Genomic DNA, 20071 nt, shown 5'->3' with positions numbered 1-20071 from the left:
CTGAGGTCATTAGTCCCCTAGAACTTAGAACTAGTTAAACCTAACTAACCTAAGGACATCACAAACATCCATGCCCGAGGCAGGATTCGAACCTGCGACCGTAGCGGTCTTGCGGTCCAGACTGCAGCGCCTTTAACCGCACGGCCACTTCGGCCGGCCGACAAAATTCTAATTGCAACTCGAAGTGGTTTTCTTAAGTTCCGTCACTCTGATGGACACATCGGTGACGTAACTGTGGAACATGTGGTACTTGGATTGCAGACGATACGTGTATTTGAACTCCCTTTCGAGGTGCCTTCAAAGGTAGTAGTATCTGCATTTCGGCCATATGGAAAGGTGATTAGTCATACAGCTGAAAACTGGGTTCAGTTCACTACATACCCGGCTCTCACTGGAGTACGACTGATCCGCATAGAGCTAACCAAACATGTGCCGTCCTACTTATATATTGGTGGCTGCCGTGCAATTATTATTTATGATGGCCAGCCGAAGACATAAATAACTTTTGTTTAAAGTAACAGCGCACTGTCTTGCAACGGATGCGTGACCTGAGGCGCCTTAAAATGTTACACAAATGTTTATGTGATCTTCCAAAAAGCTATAAATTTCAGGGTATCTTTGATAAGCTTAAGCATGATAAAATATTATTATTCATGGATGTCACGCGGCGGAATAATATTGTCTCTTCGTAAGGAAACGTAAATTATTTTATAATCATTTTATTGTTTCTCACCTGAATATATTGCCTTTGAAATGGTAATGGATCGCCGTGAAGCAGCCAATTTGAATCGCTGAACTGATAGTCCGTAAATTACGGTAAATACTGCAAATGCCTTAAAACTACTGATATAGTCATGTAAGGTCTGTCAAAGAGAAATTATTTGTACACTCCCAGGCGTTTACACCTGAGAGAAGCTGTGAAAATACTAAAAAAAATGTTACAGCCGGTAATGACGGCCAACAATAAATTATATTGGCGCGATCTTTTTGCGCTGCCGCAAACACTGAAAATTAGAAAAGTTACTACTTACTGTATGGGAAACGACTGTCTAATCAAATGAAACAGTAATAACTGTCTCTATAATAACTTTCGACAGTCGTTAAATTCTTATAATGTTCATTGGCCAAGGGTTGCCTGCTTTCCAGAACAAGAGAAACCTAAAAGCAAATTCTTTGTCCTTGTACAGTGATTAACTAATAAACTCTTTTTATTCTAATTACATAGGACATATAAAATTATACAATTTCTACGCCGATCTTATCAACTGTGGTGTGTGTACTGTAAGACCTTCGGTACACACAGCATCAGATTATTTGACTTGTCGCTCTAACGAAGTAGGCGAGTGTCAGTAATATGTCTCGTGGTCTTATCGTGGCGTGTTTATCTTCTGCCATTAGGTCCGGCGATAGAAATGCCACTTGCATGCTTAGAGTAGCAGATTGACGGTGACCAACTTTAAACAGAACTTGATTAATTTTCACACACATTTATTAAAATAATAATAATCATAAAACTTGCTTCTGGATGCTATTTACAATTGACAATCTGAAGTTCCTTTGGTCTTGGTACGTTAATCTTATTCACACATATCTCTGATACTTGACAAAGTGTCTATACATTTCTCTTCATGGCTATGTACAGGAATATGATAATCTTATTAGGCGCAGACTGAAACTTGACCACAGACTAATGCAGACTGATGCAGACTGACTGACCGGAGGTCTGTATTCTCGTTATAATACCTCGAGCGTTCAGGTATCACTGCGCGAGTGTGATCTGCGAGGAGAAAAGGTTCTACGTTAGCAACAATCTCATTGGCTGCATTACATATTAATACGCGGATCGGCGGAAGCAGAATTTGGTCCGTCTCTAAGACAGCGCCATCTCGTAGTGCGGAGACGGACAAGCGCTGCGCGTGCACTGTGGTGCTTAGCGGGGCGCGCTCTATTGGCAAAGTTGTGTACGTGCTGACTATGCGGAACTATGTACACAACATCAACATTATTCTTAAATTAATTTTAGTTTCTTTTTTCTTTACAAACGCCTCCATCAAAGTCTCTCCTTAAAATCAAAAATATTACAGCAAATAAAAATGCTCACTTTATTTAACGTCATCAGTAGGTATCGGTGCAATGTACCTTTTGTCCTGACTCACCCTGTAAGTACCGGGTGGTTATAAGTAAAGTGCAGCTACTCACGGACACCCAGGCAATCGTCATAGGTCGTACCACTCGCTCCTTCCGGCTCCTGGATTTCTCCCTTACTGTCCGCCTCACCCTCACCCCCACCCTCACCATCTTGGCCTCACCATTGACCGTCACCTCACCTGGATCCCTCATCTCCGCTCCATCCAATCCAAAGCCCACAACCACCTCCGACTCCTCAAACTCCTCTCTGGCCGGACATGGGGGTTGCACCCCTCTACCATCCTCCACACCTACAAATCCTTAATCCATCCCATCATCTGTTACGCCAGTCCTGCCTGGATATCTGCCCCCGCCCCCCAAATTCTATAAGTCCCTCCAGATCCTTGAGCGTCATGCACTCCGCCTCGCCTTCCGTATACACCTCCCACCCCCCACGCGGATCCTCTATGATCTCATTCCTTTCCCCCATCTGCTCCTATTCCTCGAACATATCCGCATCCTCTACACCTGCCGCTGTCTTGAACCCCCTCACCCCTTGGTTGCTCCTCTCCTCTCCCACTCCCGCCCCCTGCCACGTCTTCACCGTTGTGTCCCCCATACCTTCCGTCTCTACACCCTCCATCTCCTTTCCCAAGGTGGCTTCCATCAACTCCCCCTCCCGGATGATGCCCTCTCTCCCTCCATTTATCCTTCCTATCAACTCTGATCCTCACCCCCCCTCCTTTCCTCCGTCCTTTCCCTGGGCTCCCTCTTCCTCCCCCCTTCCATCCTGTGTTTTCTCCCCGCCTATCCTCTCCCTACCTCCTTACTCCCCCCCCCCCCGAGTCCTTTTGTTCTACCCTCCTCTGCCTTCCCCACTCCCTGGCACGTCTGCTCAGCACCCCCACCGCTCTTATGGATCCTCCTCTTCCATTGGCTCCTTTCCCCCCCTCCCCCTTCACTTTTCCTCTCCTTCCCCCCCCCCCCTCCCTTTTTCCCGTCATCTGACCTGTTTCCCCCCACCTGCTCTCGGGTGTGGTATGTCATATTTGTGCCAACTTTTGGCGCAGTGTTTAAGTGAGTATTCAGTGTTGTGTGTCCTTCCACAGTGTTGCGAACAGAAATCATGCTGTCGCTGGGTGTGCTTTTTATATCTCTTGCGAACAGAACCCAGACTGTCGCCGCGTTTTTTTAATTGTCTTTCTATTATTTTTCTGCTTCCTGTGTATTTTATTAGCTTCCTCCACCCTGTGTTTTATGTTTTACGCTCCAGAATTTTCTGCCATTTTGCCTTTAAGTCACCGATTTTATCGCCAACTGTTATTATTTTTTATTATCTTCATCTTTTTAAAACAAATTCTGTAGGCTGAAGAGCGGCGTAATAAGCTGCTGCCAGCCCGCCCCCTTTAGGGGGAATCGAAACTCAATAAAGGAAAAAAAAAAAGAAAAAAAACCTCACGGACATCCAGTGTGGTCTGTAATTAGTGCATGTCAGCTAAAATTAGTAGATATGGCAATGCGGAACCGATTTATGCAGGAAAAAAATTAGTTCCAATTTTGACCAACAGGTACAAATCTGGCGCTGTACGGCATCTCGTCAACGTCTCTGGTGCTCATATTGAATAGGTTGTGACGATGATGATGATTTCGGTTTCTGGGGTACTCAACGGCGTGGTTGTCAGCACCGGTACAAATTCCCAATCTTTCCACGGCCCAGTCTCGCCATTTTCCAAGATGATGATGGAATGATGAGGAAAGCACAGATACCCAGTCCCCAAAGTGATAAACCTCCCAACCTGGCAAGGAATCGAACCCGGACCCCGTGATCTGGAAGCAGCAATGCTGTAAGTAGGCTGTTTAGGTTTTTATGTTGGTAACGCCACGTAGCACTCAATATGAAAATCACTGGCTGTGCAGTCTGTGGCTGGGTGGCATTGTTGGAATTTGCTATTGTAGTGTCGGGCAATTGGCTGTCAACAGCGCGTAGCGTTGCGCAGTTGGAGGTGAGCCGCCAGCAGTGGTGGATGTGGGGAAGTGAGATGGCGGAGTTTTGAGAGCGGATGATCTGGACGTGTGTCCATCAGAGACTGTAAATTTGTAAGACTGGATGTCACGAACTGATATATATATTATGACTTTTGAACACTGTTAAGGTAAATACATTGTTTGTTCTCTATCAAAATTTTTCATTTGCTAACTATGCGTATCAGTAGTTAATGCCTTCAGTAGTTTGAATCTTTATTTAGCTGGCAGTAGTGGCGCTCGCTGTATTGCAGTAGTTCGAGTAACGAAGATTTTTGTGAGGTAAGTGATTCATGAACGGTATAGGTTATTGTTAGTCAGGGCCATTCTTTTGTAGGGATTTTTGAAAGTGAGACTGCTTTGCGCTAAAAATATTGTGTGTCAGTTTAGTGTTGATCAGAATAAGTAAAGAGAGAAATGTCTGAGTACGTTCAGTTTTGCTCAGCTGTTTGAAAATCAAATAACGTAACGGGTTTACCAGCACAGAAATTCACTAATTTTTCTAAGGGGACGTTTCACTGCTAACTACTAGACCACGGGCTGTGGATTGAACAGATTGTGTAAGCGGTGGTACTAATAAAATCAACACTATGATTTTCTCACTTGTTTGTCCTTTCCTGTCCGCGATCCATTCCTAATCCATTACATACGGAAACATTTCGATACTTCATTCTTGTATTTACAGTGCCAAATTTCCACCTAGTGGCCAAAATTGAAACTAGTTTTCTTCAGCTTAAATTGGTTGCACATAAATGCATTAGAATATTTGCCACGTTTCGCTGTCATACGATAGTTACAGCCCACACTGAGTAGCTGCAGTTTAATTATAACCACCGGGCGTGTCAGACACAGCTAGGAGCCCAAGAAGCGTGTCTTATATAAATGCATAAGACGTTGAAGGTATAAAAAGTGAAAGATGATGCAGCGTTTGTAGGGTGACGGTGGGGCTGTGCACATCAGTGTGGCTTCCTCACGGGTAGTTCTTGACGCGACACACCGCACAGTAGAGATGTATTTCTGCGGCCCCTTGCGTCACCCCTCGCGAGCCACCCGCGCATCCATCACGCCGGAATGAGAGATGGCGGTCCGCATCCGGGAGCGGGCCGAGCCGGCACGCAGGCAGGCAGGCAGGCTGGCGTCCCCTGGGCGGGGCCGGGCTCAGAGGCGACAGTCAGCTGTCAGCTGCGCAGCACATGTTGCGCAGGCCCGGGCCGTGGGAACGCCGGCCGCGGCCGGGGCTCGCGCCGCTATTTCGGGAAGGCAGGCAGGCCGGGCTGTTTACACGGCGGCCCGCGAGCAACACGTGGCCGGCGCGAGTCACGCCGCCGCCACGGCCCAAAAAACGCGCAGCCGCAGCGCGCGAGCGGAGCACACTCAGCGCCAACTCATCCCCTCCCTCCCTCCCTCCCTCCCTCCCGCAGCCGCCACCGCGGCACAACTCCACACAGCGGCCGCGCCAGCTGACGCCGGGGTCGCGGCTCTCAGGCATATTGGCGAAGTCGGTGGTCGTTTCTGACCTCTCGTCAAGCACCCGACACACAGACTGTTTATAAAGCATAAGACCTCATACTGCGTGTTTACGACGTTAACTTATCATTATACTAGCTTAGCGCTCGCGTCGCTACCGTTTGCATAGTAGGTAGAACAGAAATAATTTTATAAATGTGCTGAAAAATTAATGTATAAACGAGTCGTTTCTTTCTCTATGCAATTCTGCCAAAGCCGATTAGAAGTGGTGACTGTTAATCAGCTTTCTTCGATTCAGTTCACAGCTTGCTACACCTATATTTTTCATACCAATTAAGTAAGGCCATAGAAGTTTGATCTTTTTCGAATGTATTTCTCACCAAAAAGCGATTCTAGTAGCTGGAGTTGGAGATTTATGTTAATCATGCCTTCTGAGTTATTGTTGTGGCATTTCCCTGAAACTTTCATCCCCTAACACATATTTTGCCACCTTTTAAACTAAAAGTTGTAATGGGACATCCTCCTCTAGCATTACTTTTCCTAAACAGTAATTGTAGATACCAGTATTATTTTTCGGATTTTGGACAGGTCAATATTATCTTAGTTGCTTTTTTGAAGAGTTTCATATAATTTTATACACAGTATGTTACATTTCAAACTAAAGTTTATGAAAATGAATGACTTTTTAAAATGTTTTAGTCTCTATGTTATAATCCATAAGTACCAATTCTGAATGTGCAGTTAAAATTATTTTTTAGAAACATTTGAAATTACGATCTACTGGCACACTTAAAATGTATATTATTAATGGCGCAATACTGTACCGGTTACTATGTATATTTCTGTATTCATTTATGAAATAATAATCGAAAGTAATACGTAACAGGAACAAGTAGAAATTCATTTGTTAAGCAAAATTGTAAACCCTATGGAATACGGTAGCCGGCCGTGTGACCGAGTGCTTCTAGGCGCTTCAGTCTGGGACCGCGCGACCGCTACGGTCGCAGGTTCGAATCCTGCCTCGGGCATGGATGTGTGTGATGTCCTTACGTTAGTTAGGTTTAACTAGTTCCAGGTTCTAGGGGACTGATGACCTCAGATGTTAAGTCCCATAGTGCTCAGAGCCATTTGAACCATTTTTGAAAATGGTTATTTTCCGCAGAGCGTGTGAGTCATAAGCATGCCATTGATGTGATCAGACGTATTTTTGTATTTTGTGCGAACAATGTAATTTCGGCTTTGTTAATGTGAAAAATGAAAAGAGTATATGATATACTTAAATGTGAGAAAATAGATTTACGTAAAAACAAAAAAAGCCTGCAACAACAGTCTCCAAATTTATGTGGCTCAATCCAACCGTGAAGACCTAACATCTGAGAATTTCACCTTCAAGAATCAGATCGCTAGACAAGCTAAGTAAACTAGAAAGTTTACTGTAACATACGCTCGTCTCCAAATTTTCATAAAAGACTTTGCTTATCGTGGACAAGTAAGGAGGAGGGGGTGAATTACAAAGTCAAATTTCAATTTTCATAGGTTTAGCTTTAAGAAAGTTTTAGTATAACTAAATATTTGCACAAAAATTTTCGTCCCTACTTCACCCCTTTAGGTGTTGAATTTCCAAAAACACTGAAACACGTATTTCTAGCCGAGAAACCAAATACAGACTTCCAGAGATTTAGCTTTAAAAACTCTTTCATAATGAAACATTTTCATAAAAGTGTTCATCCCCAATTCACCCCCTTAGGGGTTGGATTTCCAAAAATTCTGAATCACGTATTTCTTATTTTCGTAGTTGCAGCTTCAAAATTGTCTTAATAGTGGCATATTAATAAAATACTTTTCATCCGCTATTTCACTCTCCTAAGAGGTGGAATTTGGAAAAATCCCTACTTAAACGATGACTACAGAATAAGATCAACACCCTCACCAAATGTCAAGTTTCTGTCTTTACCGGTGCACGCTGGGAGTCAGCCGCTCGGGACATATACTATTATATGTGGAGGTTTCTGTCAAAATTCTTCATTTAAAGGCGATATACACGCTCCGGTCACATTACTATGACCACCACCTACGTCCGATGTCAACGTGCGGTTGCCCCACTCACAAACAGCACGTGGCAGCATTAGCAATGTAGGGTACATAAAGCGCGTTCGGGGAGGGAGGGGGGGATAGCGGTGGGGGGGGGGGGGGGGGGGGGGGGGGGCGGGGGACAGTGCAGGCGCTGTTGTAATACGGATAGGGAGCGGTTTATGTGACTTCCAAAAGAACTCCATCATTGGCTTTCGGGCGATGGGCCGAAGATCTTACGTAACGGCTAAGTTTATAAACCGTTCGCTAGCCACTGTGGTTAAAATATACTGCGAGTGGCAAAATGTCGCTATCCAAAAACTGGTCCTAGGAAACTGCATTAATGGCAGGGGCGAACGAACGGCTGCGGAGATGTGTACGAGCGAACAGTGGTGCAACTGTTGAGCAAATGACCGCCCAGATGAACAGTCTCTCCTCAAATATCGTTCAGCTAACGTTGCTGTGCATGGGACCTCCGTAGTAGCCGCCTGGTTCATGCAACCATGCTGACTGCACTTCATTGGCGACGAAGGCTGGGACCTGCACCGGACGTCCAGTGAGTGGTGACAGGTGACCTTTTCAGATGAATCGTGTTTCATGCTAAGTCGGGCAGATGCATGCACGCTGAAACTTCTGAGAACAAACACAAAACTAAATCGTCGGAAGTGGCTAGGGCCCAGAGGATATTCCCCCGGATGATCTCCTAATCCTCAAAGACATAATGGATCAACAAAAATATGGATCTATCCTTAATATCCACCCCTACATGAAGTTTGTTTTTCCTTGGCACGATGTCCACTACCAGCAGGACAATCCTATACGTTGGACAGGCTCAAAGTGCACGTGCGTTGTTGGAGGAGCATCAGGGTGAGTTGACGTTCTCTTCTGGCCAAATGGTTCAAATGGCTCTAAGCACTATGGGACTTAACACCTGAGGTCATCTGTCCCCTAGACTTAGAACTACTTAAACCTAACTAACCTAAGGACATCACACACATCCATGTCACGAGGCAGGATTCCCAACCTGGGACCGTAGCAGCAGGCGCGGTTCCGGACTGAAGCGCCTAGAACCGCTCGGCCACAGCGGCCGGCTCCCGTGGCCACCAAACTCACTTTCACCCACTCAAGATTCTATGGGGTCTCCTCGATCGGGTTGATCGCGCCATGGATCCTCAACCAGAAAAACCTAGCCCAGCCGACTACCGCTCTGAGTCGGCATGGTTCCACTTCTCTGCTGGTACTTTCCAGAATGTCTCTGACTCTATACATGCATGTCCCTGCAGCGGTTCACATTGCAAAAGGTGGTTATCCACGCTTTTGACTAGTGATCGCATTAATGTGGCCGGACAGCGTAAAATGCTCGTAGAAAGTTTAAAGGCACGTTTTAATTCTCGTTGAATCCGCATACGTCCCACAATGTAACAGCATTTCGGTCAACGTTTGACAGTGTACGGTCCGTGGTATCACGTGGAAAACCAAGTGAGTCGTGGTGCGGTTTTTTCTGGCACACCAGCTCCTTGGCCCGACACTATTGATTACCCCGCTGTACTAGCATCTTTGCCCCTGTTGTGATCTCGCGGGGTTTTGGCGCTCGGGGCAGTTGGTGATGGACTTGCCACGAGGCGCAAGGACGTGCTTGCGTGAACGAAAGAGGAAGGACTCGCGGACTCGGCCAGCAGCGGCGCGGCGCGGTCTACCTCGTAAAGCGGTCGCGAATTTGTGGTGGACCTGCCTGATGTCAACTCCGGGCGCTGTTCCTCGTATTGCTTTGGTGCCTATTTTCCCGAGAGAGCCTCATCCCTGGAGACCATCTCGAACAACGCTCTCCATCGAACGTGTAAGTGATTTTGGTGGTCTTCGTTTCGTTGAACGATTTGCGTTGCAGCCAGCGTACTTGTTGCTTCCTTGCCCTATGTACTGTTGTTGAAGTAAGAGCAGCCGGCAGAGTATGTAACCGCATGGAGACCAGCAGTTACTATTTCTTTTTAAAAATCCGCTGGTCGTATTAATATTAGGAAGCTGATTAGCTCGAATGTGTGTGGTGTGTGTGTGTGTTATATTTTGGTTTTTTTTTTGGGGGGGGGGGGGGCAGTATCCAGAAGTGTGTATGAAAATTTTCAGTGTATTTTGATTGCCCATAAATCGACATCCCTTGTATGTTGCTGTAAAAATTTGGGTCACTCCTATTGAAAGCACTTACTCAGTTAATTAGTAAGGACTCTTATTCTGTAAAGCTAGTCATTTTTACGCAGTTCCTTTATATAAGTGCATTTATTTGAAAGTACTTACTCAATTATTAGTAAAGCCTCGTATTCTGTAAAAGGCAATCATTTGTACATAGAATTTTATACGCGTGCACTTATTTGAATGCACTCAGTCAGTATTAGTACAGTTTATTAGTATTTATTTGTTGTTTGTTGATGTCTCAACTTACATTAATTTGATGTCTGCTTGGTGTTTGCCGTGTCTTCTGCGGTCTGTTTGTGTTTCAGTTTACTGCGAGTTGGGGTGTGTGGGAGCGGAGCCACGTTCCGCTTCGGTGCCCAGAAGCTGTGACGTGCCGTCTAATGGGAAGTGACTTCCGGTTGGGCCCCGAGGTTTAGGTGTTGTTCTGGACGGCTGGTTTGCTGCTTCCGCCTTTACGTCACCTTTTGCCCAGGGCAGCCTGTCGTCACTGCCCGTTTGGTAAACATTTAACGTGTTTTTTTATATACATGTTTATTATTTACTTGGGAATGAGTTGTATTATATTGTAATTTCTTGTACTGCTTGTGTTATTTGGGGTCTTAGCGAACTGGTGTGGGTTTCATAAATCACTTTCATATCGCAAATTGTTGCTCCTTTAAATAAATTATCTGTGACACATTTCTTTAAATCACTTTCTGATTGTAATTTATTGTTCATTTAAGTATTGAAATCTCTGTGGCTCATCTCTTTAAGTGAGAGTTCGTAATTGTAATCTGCTGTCTTTCTTGAGAAGCAGGCTATCTGTGATATTTTGGTATTGTCTTAATATGGCCATGTGTTGATTGTGTCTTAACTGTTTTATAAATATTGTCTTTGAATAAATTATTAATTTATTGATTTGGTATATGTTGTGTTTCAGGAGTGACATTATAGGGGCCTTGACCTTCCATGCTAAGCATACCCCCTCATCCCGACTTCCTGTCACACCAAGGAGCCGCCAGCAGAAGCCACAATGGGCCCAAAAAATTTGGAGATGGCTTTAACGTAAGTCGAAACCGGTCATAACAAAGAAATGTTACTGCGATCTCGACTGTTGTTTTAACCAAAGTATAGCACCAGATCGCTGCACTCCACGGACAGCATTGTCTCAATTTATTCCACTAGCAGTGTCATAAGTTAAAGATTTCGTCCTTTTTTCGAGAATATACGATCCTGTAACAAACGCAAATAACCCCATGACACCCCATTGCAAGATCAGTGGTGAACACACTGAGCACGTAGCATCATAATTACCGAATATGGTATTCATCCGTAAAGGAAATCGCATCAAAGACTCTAGTGTGATCATGTCCGGAGTATTGTTCAGCTATATGGAGTCCTAATGAAGAAGGTGTGGCAACAGGCCATGAACGAATTATGAGAGAAGCGGTGGTAGGTTCCCACCAGGTCGATATGGCTCATACGAACGTATAACAGAAATGCTCGCGGAACTTGAATTGCAATGTTCAGATGAAAGACCACGCAGTTCCCGCTAAACCCTGTTGGATAACTTTAGAGAACCGGTACTCGATGGAGACATCAGCATCGCAGTTCTACTTCCACCATCATGTATCTCGCCTAGAGGCAATGATAATAAGGTAAGAGAGATAGTGGGGCATATAGAATCACACAATCGATTTTCTCTGTGCCAGTGGAATAGGACAGAAAATTGCTAATCTTGGTACCAAGAAGCACTCTCCATGCACTGTGGTATGAATTGATCAAGAATCAGGCACATATTGAGGTCCAGTGCTGAATTTAATATATGCGACGGAACTATTTACGCTTTAATTTATTGGCCCTAACATAAATATGAAGATTGGGAATTGACATAATATTTATCGTTTAAAGGAATGGTTGTAATAATAAACTCAAGATATAAGAAGCACTATGGTTTATTATAAAAAACACATGAGTAACAATGCGACAAAACACAGTAATGTGGACAAGTACTTTACGAAGATGTACCTTGCTATGAGAACCGCAAAGTAAAACTCTGACTTTGGAAAGAGTTGGAGTTCCACAAAATTTCGGGTTTAATGCTGTATTTTTTTATTTATTTGCTCGATCGGCATCTACAAGGTGACATATTAAACTAGAACGTTATAGCATTAAAACGATACATTCAGCATTACTTAATTACTTAATACAAAATATAAAATACAAATTTTGAAAAGACATTCAAGGGCATTGTCCGCGACGTTATGTATTTCCTCCAGTTCACCATTAAAACCACGCACAGCACACTCGATCAAGTGGTCCATTGGTTCAGTCCACATTCGCGAGGCCCCATATTATCATCTCGCTGCATCTTCCGACACCCGCTCTCACACGGTTCAGCGTAGTCCACGCTTTTCTCGAAAGCTTAAAGCCCTCTATTGGTATACCTGAGTCAGTAACCAGTTTTCTGTTCTTTACTGTGCTTCTACTCCACAAATTTCGATTCATTTTCTGGGTATCGAAAGGAAACACCTCTTCACCTGTTTACGATATGGGTGTCCTTGATCTCAGGTGGTTTTTTGGTGTTAGGTCCTGGTGTGTGGGAAGGTTTGGGTTTGTCAATATTTTTCCATATTGTCTTGATAGTAGCTGATTTCTTCTGATTTCAGGGGGTGCTATGTTACATAGTAAGAGTAGACAATCTATAGGTGTAGGTCTAAGTGCTCCCGATATTATTCCCATTGCTCCTCTTTGCTGTATTTCGATTTTTGATATATGCACGCTTCTGGCCCATACAGGTGCACAATTCTCGTCCACGCTGTCTACCACTGCCATGGCTGAAGTTCTCAAGGTATTGCATCACATCCCCAGTTGGTTCCGGTGAGTTTGACAAGAATGGCGTTTCTAGATTTCACTTTTTGTTTTGTATCCTCTAGACGGGCTCTGTACGTTAACGACCAGTCGAGCTTTACTCCAAGGTACCGAGGATTACCTTCTTGTTTAATGGTCTGGTTATTCATGCAGATGTCCAGCTTTCTATTGGCTTCTCTGTTATTGAGAGCCGGCGGGGGCGGCCGAGCGGTTCTAGGCGCTACAGTCTGGAACCGCGCGACCTCTACGGTCGCAGGTTCGAATCCTGCCTCGGGCATGGATGTGTGTGATGTCCTTAGGATAGTTAGGTTTAAGTAGTTCTAAGTTCTAGGGGACTGATGACCTCAGCAGTTAAGTCCCATAGTGCTGAGAGCCATTTGTTATTGAGATGCATATTTACACTTACTCTCTTGTCTGGATTCGGGCAGAGATGCCATTTGGTGTATTATAGATGCAACAGTTTTAGGTCTTCTTTCAATTTCTGCTCTATTTTTTTCAAAAGATTTACTTGGTAAGCTATTGCCATATCGTCTGCGCATATAAACTTACGGGACGTTGTTTCTGGGAAAACCGCAGTGTACAAGTTAAACAATAAGGGGGCCATTACCGAGCCCTTTGAGAGTACGTTGTTGAGCGCTATGCGTCTGCTGGTTTTGCTGTTAAACAGTCACACTAATTTTTCTTCCCGTTAAAATGTTCTTCATAAGCTTATAGATCTGGCTGCTCTGAGTTTTTTCTATCCGTTTATAAAATAGGCCATCCCTCCCCACTGTATCACATGCTGAGATTAGATCCAACAGGACAACTCCAGTTTTTTTTATTATCCTGATAGCCCTTTTCGATAATGGTTGTGAGGGCGAGGACCTGATCACAGCAATTTCTTTTAGGCCTAAAACCTGCTTGCTCCACTGGCAAGGAGGGTTCTATATATAGGGAAAGTCTGGTCATCAGAATTCTCTCAAATAATTTATACACAGTACATAAAAGAGAAATTGATCTAAAATGTTTGGGGTTGTCCCCAGTCTTCTCTGGCTTCAGCACTGCAACTACCTTGGCTTCTTTGCGTATAGTAGGTATTTTGTTCTGTGAGCTAGGTACAATAATCTGACTATAACAATCACAGTGGCCTTTTGTCTGGATCCAGCACCCATGTGCTCTCACTTCCCCTAAAATGCCGGAGCTGTAAGCGAAGCTTACCATTATCTTCAATCTTCTGTGAAGAGAGTAGTGACATGGCGATCCTGCGACTCAAGAATGCAACTGCCGGAACTAGCCGCGCGGGGTAGCCGTGTGGTCTAGGCGCTTTCCACGGTTCGCGCGGCTCCACCCGTCGAAGGTTCGTGTCCTTCCTCTGGCATAGGTGTGTGTGTTGTCCTTAGCGTAAGTTTGTTTATGTCAGATTAAGTAGTGTCTAAACCTAGGCACCTATGACCTAAGCAGTTTGGTCCCATAGGAACTTACCACCTCCTGGAACTCCCCCAACCTACACGTCTCTTCGTCCTCTGTGCCCGACTGTTTTTCAAATCTCGCAGTTTACTCCTGTCTTCCTGCTGACACAACGCAATCACACCACGTTGCTACAGCCCGCCAAGTGGCATTATTGTTTCATTGACAGTATTTGGCGCTCTGAAACAGAGGAACGTCAGCAAGCCAAGGAATCGAATTTCTTCCTCTCTTTTCTGAAAAGCTTTTCACTAAGTGTAACGTTACTACTAACAGTCCACTTGTTGCTCAGATATCCTAGCATTACATGTCGCGTGAAACGTAAAAAAGGCTGCTAAGAGGCTAGTAGCCGACTCTTAATATCTGTCAGTTACGTAGGTCAATCTGTTTTGTGAAGTTTTTAGGAAAGCCAGGAGATATTTATCTGTCCATTATTTAACAAGCTCCTAGCGCCTATGACCCGCTGACAGAGTTCCACTTTCTGGAACGAGGACTTTTTTCTTGGCCACCTGCAGACTGTCCTATAACTAGACAAGGGCCCAGCTCCCTGCCCTGGTTCCCATGTGGCAAAGCAGTTTCCACCCCTGGCAAAGAGGCGGGCGCCTTACCAGCTATTCGTGTTCTTTCTCCATCTCTGCGAAGGCCAGGGCTCTCACGCCCCCCCCCCCCCCCCCCCCCCCGTGGCTTGTTCTACTGAGCCTCGCAACGCATCGTTGTCTTATATTCACAGCACTGAAATCATCATACACTGTGATATCATGACTTCCGTTAAACTAATTCAACCCCCCTGGTGAACAAAAATGGTAAGAAGCTAGCCAAAGCGGTTGCCGCATTTCATCCTGGGCAAGGAAACCTACGCTAGCGAAAAACTAACAAGATTGTAATTATACGATAACAGGAGCCAAAATGTTGCTCGCCTCTTCACTACAAAAATAATGAGACAAATTATAAAGTAATACTGAGCCACTATATTTGTTTGTAATAAGACAAGTGCAGAAATTCAGCAAATGTTTCACCTACGTGAAATGTAGTCAACGAAAACCAGTTCTCATTTGTTTTTAATTTTTTACAAGACGATAAAAGATTAAATTAAAGGAAAAAATCTGTCAGTATTAACTTCTCTTGCTTACACAACTTACTTCTGGAGATCAGGTTTTTCTAAATTTACTGTAGAACTTTCTGTGCTGTCGAAGAGGAAATGGCAACATCATCAACAGGTTTTTCTGTTTTACAACTGCTGAACATAATGGGTCTTCAGATGAATTACGGCATGGTATTCATCGGCCATCTCTCCTCTCTTTCGTCTTTTCAGTTCGTCGACATTTTTCGGTTCTTCTGTTTCGGAGTAACAGTTTCTGACAGCTGTTTACCTCAGAATGCATTATCTTCTGGGGCAGGCAATCACAGTGAATGAAGTGTTTATTCACCAAAAATGAATAGTAAGACTATTGTGTAAAGTAGATAACCATAAACGGTACAGAATGATTTTTAATGCCCACGGAATTCTTCTCTAACTTCCCAATGCATGAACTCCATAACAGTTTTTGGCACAGTCAACAAAAACAGGTTTCAGATGAACTGTGATGTGCACAGTCACGATACAAAACACTGAAAATAATCTTCATGTACAGTATGCCTTCTTGTCCAGGGTTCAGATTGGGGTTATGGATTCTGTTACAAAGGTATGGGAGTCAACAAGCTCCTATCTAATACAAAGCAAGAAATTTGGAACGCCTACCAGTTCAAAGAAAAATGAACTTCGTTAGCCACTCTTTCTGAAGAGCAAAATTCAAAGATTCCAGAAGTCTGTTAGTTACTTAGGAGGTAAGAGTGTTTGTACTAATGCACTGCATACAGTACTCATCATTTACCGATGGCTGTAGCTAGTTCGACAGATAAATACGAGTGTAATCAAGTAAATATTGAGCTACCAGTAGGACATAAACAGCAACTGTTTAGTAGAACTGTGGATACAGCATATTTTTTCCAAAGTAGCACCTCCCCTTTAGTTTTCTTTTTTTAGCTTTAGCTGATGTAGTCACGAATGTACTTTGTAAGAAACATAGTAATAGGTAGGTTAGCATTAATAAAGATTAAGATCTACAATTTGCCTGTCTATTGTTAATGATACTCTTTACTCATTCCACACCCCAAAATGTTTTTATGCCTAATGGATTTTTTCAGACAATTTTTTTCCCCTTTCAGCTAGATGCAAAAGTAATGATCTTCATATATGCTCAGGGTAGTTTTGTTTTGCACCGGACGGTTTAGGCAAAAATCTCAGTGGTTAAAGTGAAATATTTCACAGTACTTGCAGAGATATTTGTACAAGTTGAAAGACAGGATGTATGTTTGTCCTTAGATATAAAACTCGAAGAAAGCCTAAGATTTTAAGATGACAGAATGATAATATCTACAGCAAGTTTCTCTATAATCAACGTTTTGTAATATATTATGATCTATATTATATCGGTTTCTGTTCTGGATTAAGCGAATGTCATAAAATACATTTTAATTTTAAAAATCAGATATTATGGATATAAGCGGATTTCATTTCCTGTAAAACTATAACAAAACATTTCACACGTATTGCTGAGGAATCATCAGAAAACTAATGCTGCCTACATACCGTGAGAGCGGTAAACTAAGGGACTCACAGTGCAACAAATACAGGTACTCACTGAAGAAATGTAATTCTTTTGCTTGTAAAAAGAACTGTCGATACGTTTCACCTGGCCGCATGTAAACATAACCAACGTATTAAAAATAGGAATTTCAGAGAGGTTACGTTAGCTGTGTTACTACATTTCTAAGAGCGATACGAGAGGTTTTTTTATCAGTGCTAGGTTTCAGCTGTAAATGAAAAAAAAACTGTGTAACTCTTAGCTCCACTTCACATAGATCGTAATGACGGAATCTTGGTGTTCTGCCCTGAGTCACGTGACTTAAATATTAGTTTCAAACCCTAACACGGCACATATTGGAACTTGCGCGGTCTATGTTGAGATGGATGAGTAAGAGACACTTGGGTCTTACTGCATTTGGAGGCCTTTTATGCCTACATGGAAAAATCTTTTCAGTACCATATTTAAAATCACAGTAGTTAGGTGCATGCGTTGGAATTACATAGAACGGGTTCACGTCTTTACCTGACTCAACAGTCTTGTGGAACAAAAAGCCTGCTCATCTTTCTTCTCTATAAGTGCAATATCTTCCTTCCGTTACGAAGATGTTTTACTGATGCAAACAATAGCCCACATGCGCTCTGCTTACCACACAAATTGTGCATCCACTAAATGGAGGAGACCTGGTTACATGGTGTGTGGAACTCCGGAGAGAAGCATTATTTGGCACAATTGCCGTGCACCATCTCGTACTGAATGTCTGAAATATTTTCTGCGTGATTCGGCACGCGGATCAAGTCTACAGACATGTAGCAGAGTACTGTGAACACATCAGCACTGAACATCCGTTTCGGGAAAATATAGGACTCAGAACGATTGACATTTTCACTCTTCAAATGTAAGGGGCCAATGCCGTACTTAACTAGCATTTATCGTCAATCTCTCGTGCAGTGCTCCCATTTATCAGGTAGCTCTCGCCCAGCACTAAGCCCCACCGAATGGAAAAAATCGCAGTTGACTCCTGTATAAAAGAAGGGCAATGGAAAGTACCTGCAAAATGACAGACAATATCCTTAACACTGGCGTGCTACAGAATTTTTAAATATTTTCTGAGTTCGAATATAGTAAATTTCCTTGAGACCGAGGAGCGTACGTCCACGAATCAGTGCGGTTTTAGAAAACATCACACGTGGGACAGATTCCACATTTCTAGATTTCTGGAAACCAATTGACACGTTGCACCACTGCAGTCTGTCAACGAAGGTACGAGAATAAGCAGTAGGATCCCAGAGTTTGAGTGGCTCCAAGACTTGTAGTTTCATTTTATTTCTTCATGTGACCAGTGGAAATACAGTATCCAGCGACAGCTGACTTATGACTTGGAGGAGGCTAGTACGCCGCCGAAGTTCTACAAAGCGAACCTGCACAGTGCGCGTCGCCTTACCCTACATAATATTGGCTGCATTCGCACGGAAGCCTGTAAACATCTGCCTTGCACAACTTTATTTGTAACAGTTGCCAATGGGACCGACGTATTGGAGGAGGACGAAAGACAGCTTTAATTTTATGTCTTCTTAATATTCAGCTTATTTTCCGTGAAACATTTCCAGTATACGGTAGACAAGCACTCGTTTTGTCCCGCTGTCGCCGAACAGTGAGATTAACTAGTCATTTCGCTTTTCGAGATGAGGAGCGGTGACAGAAAGGACATTCGGCCACTCTACACTACGTAACTGATTGACCAGTCATACAATTCACTCAGGTGACGCAAGTCATGGTATAGCTCCCATATCGTGCCGGAACTCATTCTGCCCGGGGTAGTTCAGCAACTCGACGTGGCATAGACCCAACAAGTCGTTGGAAGTCTCCTGCAGAAGCACTGAGCCACGCTGTCTCTATAGCCGTCCTTAATTGCGAGAGTGTTGCCGATGCGGGATTTTGTCCACGCACTAACCTCTTCGTTATGTCCCGTAAATGTTATATGGGATTCATGTCGGAAGATCTGGGTGACCAAATCATTCGCTGGAATTGTCCAGAATGTTCTTCGAACCAATCGCGAACAACTGCGACCCGGTGACATGGCGCATTGTCATTCATAAAAATTCCATCCGTTGTTTGGAATCATGAAGTCCATGAATGGCTGAAAATGGTCTACAAGTAGCCGAAAGCAACCATTTCAGTTAATCATCGGGTCAGCTAGACCAGAGGACCCAGTTCATTCCACGCGACCACAGCTCACACCATTATGGAGCCACCACCAGCTTGCACGGTTCCTTGTTGACAACTTGGCGCCGGCCGCGGTGGTCCAGCGGTTCTAGGCGCTCAGTCCGAAACCGCGGGACTGCTACGGTCGCAGATTCGAATCCTGCCTCGGGCATGGATGTGTGTGATGTCCTTAGGTTAGTTAGGTTTAAGTAGTTCTAAGTTCTAGGGGACTGATGACCACAGATGTTAAGTCCCATAGTGCTCAGAGCCATTTGAACCATTTTTTGAACAACTTGGGTTCAAATGGCTCGGAGCACTATGGGACTTAACATCTGTGGTCATCAGTCCCCTAGAAGTTAAAACTACGCAAACCTAACTAACCTAAGGACATCACACACATCCATGCCCGAGGCAGGATTCGAACCTGCGACCGTAGCGGTCGCGCGGTTCCAGACTGAAGCACCTAGAACCGCTCGGCCCCGCCGGCCGGCGGCAACTTGTGTCCGTGGCTTCGTGTGCTCCGCGCCACACTCGAACGCTACCATCAACTTTTAGCAACAAAAACCAGACCACGGTTTTATAGTTGTCTATTTTTTAGCAACAAAAACCAGACCACGGTTTCATAGTCGTCTAGAGACCAACCGACATTGTCACGAGCCCAGGAGAGGCGATGCACGCGGTGTCGTACTCTTAGCACAGTAACTCGGATCGGTCGTCTGCTGCCATAGCCCATTAATGCCAAATTTCGTCACACTATCCAAAAGGATACGTTTGTCGCACGTCCCACATTGATCTCTGTGGCTATTTCACGCTGAGTTGCTTGTCTGGTAGCACTGACAACACTACGCAAACGCCGCTGCTCTCGGTCGTTGTCCGTAGTGAGAGACAATGACTAAAATTTGGTATTCTCGGAACACCCTTGACGCTGTTTATCTCGAAATGCTGTACTGCCCGCGGATTTCCGAAATGGAGTGTCCTATGCGTCTAACTCCAACTATCATTCCGCCTTCAAAGTCTGTTAATTCCCTTCGTGCGGCCATAATCATATCAGACACCTTTTCACATGAATCACCTGA

General features: G+C 44.1%; 1 protein-coding gene across 1 annotated transcript; it reads left to right on the top strand.

Moving 5' to 3' along the window:
* Positions 1-5227: 5227 nt before the first annotated feature.
* LOC124775888 lies at positions 5228-5665 on the top strand. The gene has a single exon (XM_047250722.1). The coding sequence runs from the start codon at positions 5228-5230 to the stop codon at positions 5663-5665; it is 438 nt and encodes a 145-aa protein (XP_047106678.1).
* Positions 5666-20071: the final 14406 nt, after the last annotated feature.

Source organism: Schistocerca piceifrons, chromosome 2 (assembly GCF_021461385.2).
Source record: "Schistocerca piceifrons isolate TAMUIC-IGC-003096 chromosome 2, iqSchPice1.1, whole genome shotgun sequence".
NCBI classification, from domain to species: Eukaryota; Metazoa; Arthropoda; class Insecta; order Orthoptera; family Acrididae; genus Schistocerca; species Schistocerca piceifrons.
This window is presented reverse-complemented; position numbering and strand designations above follow the sequence as displayed.